Source organism: Setaria viridis, chromosome 4 (assembly GCF_005286985.2).
Source record: "Setaria viridis chromosome 4, Setaria_viridis_v4.0, whole genome shotgun sequence".
Classification (NCBI taxonomy): Eukaryota; Viridiplantae; Streptophyta; class Magnoliopsida; order Poales; family Poaceae; genus Setaria; species Setaria viridis.
The window spans coordinates 34,562,794-34,567,965 of NC_048266.2; the positions used below are offsets into that span (position 1 = coordinate 34,562,794).

A 5,172-nucleotide genomic window follows, 5' to 3' on the forward strand; every position below is an offset into this window, starting at 1 on the left:
GATGGTAGGAAAAAAATGACAGACTAAATTATAGTTTTATAACACATAATAATTAAGTGGTAGCAGCATCATTGATTAATATAAAATTTATCAGAAATTGAAATTGTGCAGCTACTAATGATCAACATATCAAAGTGGCAACATGTGAAATAAATAGAGGCTAAAACAGTAAAATGGTAACAAAGATTACAACTTACAAGCTATAGGACAACTTTCCGTTCTGCAATGATTTGAAAATGAGCGATGATGTCCTTAGCCTTAGCTTGCATGAAGAATTCCCTTTCAATCAATGTGACCAAGCAACCATTCAAATATTTCTGCCCCATCTTACTTCTTCTCTTGTTATTTATCAAATTCATTATAGAAAAGACCCTCTCAACACCAGCAGTTGCAACAGGGAGAACAAGCACCAAGTTGAGAAGTTTATAAACAATGTCATACCGAGAAACCTTTCCTTCTTTAACTAGCATCATAGACAACTCTGCTAGACTTCTCAAATTTTTGAAGTTTTCATCATTTCTGACATCATTGATATAGTGGTGCAACTGAAAATGAAGCTGGTTTATTTCTTGAAATTCAAAGTCATGTGGATAGAACCCAGCAAGCTTAACCAAGTTCTCAACATTAAAAGCAAAAAAGGAATTAGCTGGACTGAATGATGCCATGCATCTAAGTAGCTCTGTGTTTACCTCATCAAACCTATTATTGAGCTCTTGAACTTGTCTATCAATGACACCCAAAAACATATCAGCATGAAACCGGTGATAATTAATGGCACCTCTGTAGAACTGCCTTGATCTTTGCATAGGAATATACTTCCCATTCATGTCAACAACTTTAACATTGTGCTTCTCACAAAAAGAAGTGACCTTGGTAAGAAATTCTTGCCATCCAGAATCTTGTCTCAAAACATCCAGTTCTACCTTTGTGAACTCCAGAAGATCCATTGCATTTACGATATCTTGCTCCCTCTTTTGCAAAGCATTGCACAAGTCATTGGTGTATCCAAATATTTCATTCATCAAGTGTAGCAGGAAAACAAACTCAAAGGACTTAAATACTGTGAGCATAGTTTGAGCCCCATTAGCCTCAGCCCCTTTACTTTCATTCCCAATCCTAAAGAGAACTTTCTTGATTGAAGGATACAAGAACATAACATGCATTACAGTTCTGTAGTGAGATCCCCATCGTGTATCACCTGGCCTTGCTAAGCCCATCTCTTGATTCAATCCTTGCCCGGTTTCAATTTCACCCAATTTTAATGCTTCAATCATGTATTCAGCTTGAGCAATGCGAAGCATACGGATCTTTTTACAAGACATCCCTAGAACATTCAATAAATAAGCAAGTTGCCCAAAGAACCAATCACAATCAGTATTCTCCTTAGCAACTGCTACAAGTGTTAGTTGAAGTTGATGGGCGAAGCAATGAACATAATAAGCAGAAGGGGACTCATCCATAATTAGTTTCTTCAAACCATTAACATGACCCTTCATATTACTAGCTCCATCATACCCTTGACCACGTACCTTGGATAGGGGCAATTGATATTTCATAAGCAAGGACTGAATTGCTTCTTTAAGAGTCAATGATGTAGTATCTTCAACTTGGACAAGACCTAGAAACTGCTCAACTGGTTCTCCTTTTTTATTGACAAAACGCAAACAAAGAGCCAATTGTTCCAATAGGTATGCATCACTTGACTCATCAGCAAGAATTGCAAAACACTCATCACCAAGTTCGTCTATGATAAATTTGGTTGTTTCATGAGCACAAGCATCAATGAGTTGTTTCTGGATCTTGTGATCTATCATCTGACAGTTTTGTGGTGCATTCTCTAGTACCACCAGATTAACCTCTTCAAAGTTTCCTGCTAGCCATGCTAAAAGTTCCCGAAAATTCCCCTTGTTGAGTGAATCCTTTGTTTCATCATGACCCCTAAAAGCCAACCCTTGACGCAACAGAAATCTTATGCACTTAAGTGACCATGTCAAGCGAGCTAGATACTTAGCCTTGAATTGTGCAGTGTTTGATGCAACAGATTCACGGATTGATGCCTTAGGTCTCGTGAACAATCTATATTTCTCTTCAGCTTCACTATGAGCACTATCGATACCACCAACATGCCTATGAATTCTTCTTTTCATATTCCAATTTCTAAACCCTTCAACAACAAAAGCATCTCCACCAGGAAATTTGCAGCTATCTTTGAACAAATAGCAAACAAAGCAAAATGCAGCATCTTTATCCACACTGTACTCAATCCACTTAAATTCAGCAAACCACTTATGTTGGAAGCGGCGCATACCTCCACAATCATGTTGCGGAAAAGCATCCCTCTTCATCTTTGGTTGACATGGCCCCAATGCAATGTATGCCCTTCTAACTGAATCTTGGTCATTGACATCATAGCTTGAGATCGGAGCCCTCAATCCAGGATCATGCTCAATGCCATAATCATTCTTGTCTTCATCACTAGAATCATTTTCTTCCACGGGTATGGATTCACCAATTTCTGTTGTACCGTGATTTGGTGGCTGATTAGATCTCACAGGTTCAGGTGGTACCGTGCTTGTTTCACTACCGCTTTGTCCTTGGAATAACACTACTTGCATTTGACTTTCATTGCAAGATTGATTAACATTCTCCGGTTCAGGTTGTCTCTTCTTTGCAGCAGCCCTTGCCATGAAAATCCTCAAATCAGTAGCGGCACTACCCTTCCTCTTCATGGTTCAAACCTAAAAGTTACACAATTTCAAGTTATCAGATATTTACAATTTCACATTGAACTAAATTCGTGAGCATCCACATTTTGCAAGTTGATGTGCTATTCCAATCTTACAAACAATTGAAAATGATTACCTCAATTTCACCAACAATCAGCAGTTTGGGGGCAGACCGGCACTCCGGCAGTACTGTCACCGCATGCTCGTCGGGTCGCCCAGTAGGTCGCTGCGTGCTCGCCGGGTCGGACGGCAGCCTACGCCGCCGCCTGCTCGCCGGCCGCCGGCCCGCCGCTCCGGGGTCCCTCCGTGCGCCGTGCGCGACTGGCCGACTGTGCGTGCAGGCGCCAGGCGCACCGCGCCGCTGCGCCGGCCGCTCGCCCGCCCGCGGCCCGCCGCCGACGCGCCTCCGCCCCCCCAGCCGCCTCCGGCTCGCCGCTCGCCAGCCGCCGCGGAGCCGCCGGCCCGCCGCTCCGGCTCTGTGCGCCTGTGCGCCGCGCGCATTGCGCCGGCCGCCCGCGACCCGCCGGCCGCCGCGCCTCCGCCCCTCCCCTCCAGCCGCCGCGCCGCCGCTTGGCCGCCACCGCTGGACTGCCGCCGCCGCAGGCTAGGCCTAGGGTCGCGCACCATGAACCCTAGCGGCGCCGGCGGCTGCCTGGTGACTGGTGTGTGCATGCTCTGCTCAGGCGTGGGGGGGGGGGCGGGAGGGGGCACTCGAGTGGGGCGGATGGGCCGGATGGGCCAGTTGGCCAGTTGGGCCAGAGAGCGAAGTTGGCCTCCGGTGGGCCTTTTTGAGTGAAATATGTGTGCTACTTCTATATTTTTGTTTTTTTTCATACATATACCTAAAATACACTATATATATGAATTTTTTTACAAAAATAATGGGTATTCAATTGAATACCATTGAATCTAAGTGGGCCCGCTTCGGAGGTAGAGGCGATGAAGCCGAGCTAGCGAAGGAAGGAGGCGAACCGCTGGTACCACATCCTCGGGGCCTGCTTCAGTCCATACAAGGACTTCTGTAGGAGACAGATGTGATCGGGGGCAGCGGGGTCGACGAAGCTAGGAGGCTACTAGTAGTAGACAGTCTCCGTGAGGTGTCCATGAAGAAATGCATTCTTCACATACAACTGGTGGATCGGCCAAGCGCGAGAAGTGGCGATGCTGAGGACGGTCCGTATCATCGTCGGTTTGACGACCGGACTGAATGTCTCATTGTAGTCAATGCCGTGACACTGGGAGAAGCCACGAACCACTCAGTGCGTCTTGTGTCGGGCAAGGGACCCATCGACATGGAACTTATGTCGGAAGATCCACTTGCCCGACACGACATTAGCACCGGGCGGCTGCGAGACGAGGCGCCAAGTGTCGTTGTTGATGAGGGCCTAGAACTCGTCCACCATGGCGGCACGCCAGTTGGTGTCAGCTAGAGCACTGCGATAGTTCGGCAGAATCGGAGAGGACGGAGAAGAAGTTAAGGCTGTCATACAATAGTAATGGCACTGTTGGATTGCCCCAGTCATAGACTGAGTGACATGGCGCAGAGGGGCAGGTGGCGATGAGGAGGGCGCAGAAGGGAGGACCGTGGGCACTGGCTCGATCGGTCAGAGCGCACACCGGTGCGGTCGGAGTGCACGCCCGACCGATCGGAGCGCTTGCCGGTGCGGTCGGGGCGTTCGCCGATGTGGTCGGGCCGCTCGCCCGACCAATTGGAGTGTGCGCTGGTGCGGTTGGGGCGTGCGCCCGATCCATCGGAGTGCTCCCCGATGCGGTCGAGGTGTTCTCCAGTGCAGTCAGAGCACATGCCCGACTGATCGGACCGCTTGCTGGTGTGGTCGGGGCGCTCTCCCGACCGATCGGAGCGCTCACCGATGCGGTCGGGGCGTTCACCGGTGTGGTCGGGACGCTCGCGCGACCGATCGGAGCATGTGTCAGTGCGGACAGTGCGATCGGCGCCGCATCTACGCGTGACGTGGTCGCTGTTGGAGTAGTCGGGAGCACTGCGGTCACGATTGGGGCCGCACCCGCGCGCGCCGCGGTCGCGGTCGGAAGTGCTGCAGTCGCAGTCGGAGCAGTCGGGAGCGCAGTGGAGAGCGGTGATGCATCCGCAGACAGAGCGGGGTACACGGCCGGCCCGTGGAATAGGATGGCGGGGTCGTCATTGGTGAGGTCCTGCAAAACAACTGGAGAAGGCTGTGGCTGCTCAACGTCTAACGACGGAGCGACCGAGGTGGAAGTAGGAAAATCGGAGGGGCTCGACAAAAGGAAGTCGAGTTGTGATGGGTGAGTAGGATTGGAGGAGAAGGGAAAGATAGACTCGTCGAAGACATTATGGCGAGAGATGATGACTCGATGGGTGGACAAGTCAAGGCAGCGGTACCCCTTGTGAGAGGAGAGATAGTCGAGGAAGACACAGGCTACGGAGCGAGGAGCAAGCTTGTGGCGT

At 49.6% G+C, this 5,172-nt stretch overlaps 1 protein-coding gene across 1 annotated transcript; it reads right to left on the minus strand.

Annotated features, from left to right (window-relative positions):
* Window positions 1-200: 200 nt before the first annotated feature.
* LOC140222658 (uncharacterized) lies at window positions 201-2,687 on the minus strand. The gene has a single exon (XM_072293485.1). The coding sequence runs from the start codon at window positions 2,685-2,687 to the stop codon at window positions 201-203; it is 2,487 nt and encodes an 828-aa protein (XP_072149586.1).
* Window positions 2,688-5,172: the final 2,485 nt, after the last annotated feature.

Coding starts and splice junctions, on each gene's coding strand:
- LOC140222658 (XM_072293485.1), bottom strand. CDS start 2,687: ATGGCAAGGGCTGCTGCAAAGAAGAGACAACCTGAACCGGAGAATGTT.